General features: G+C 32.5%; 1 protein-coding gene across 1 annotated transcript in view; it reads right to left on the reverse strand.

Annotated features, from left to right (window-relative positions):
- LOC119590453 overlaps positions 1-268 on the reverse strand; it is a 42798-nt gene that overhangs the window by 695 nt on the left and 41835 nt on the right. Inside the window, exon 8 of the mRNA XM_037939114.1 lies at positions 185-242. Within this exon, the coding sequence (XP_037795042.1) occupies positions 185-242 (58 nt within the window). The remainder of the gene's footprint in view (positions 1-184; positions 243-268) is intronic.

A 268-nucleotide genomic window follows, 5' to 3' on the forward strand; every position in this document is an offset into this window, starting at 1 on the left:
CTTCGCACACTACAAATCTTATATATATACTTTTATATAGCCATTTACTTTTCTACCAAGGTACCTGCTTAGAAATATATTCACTTATTAGATATAAGAACGTGAAGCAAGAAGCTTAATTTGCATTTTAAAATGTTCTGTTTGTAGTGGTAAGCTTATGCCCCATAGACAAAAAAAAAATTACCTGTATTCAGTTCAAGCACTTGAGAGGCAGGATAAGATCGACTTTTAGACGAGTTTCTCTGTTTTGTGAAAGAAGGTAATAGTG

Source organism: Penaeus monodon, chromosome 27 (genome assembly GCF_015228065.2).
Source record: "Penaeus monodon isolate SGIC_2016 chromosome 27, NSTDA_Pmon_1, whole genome shotgun sequence".
NCBI classification, from domain to species: domain Eukaryota; kingdom Metazoa; phylum Arthropoda; class Malacostraca; order Decapoda; family Penaeidae; genus Penaeus; species Penaeus monodon.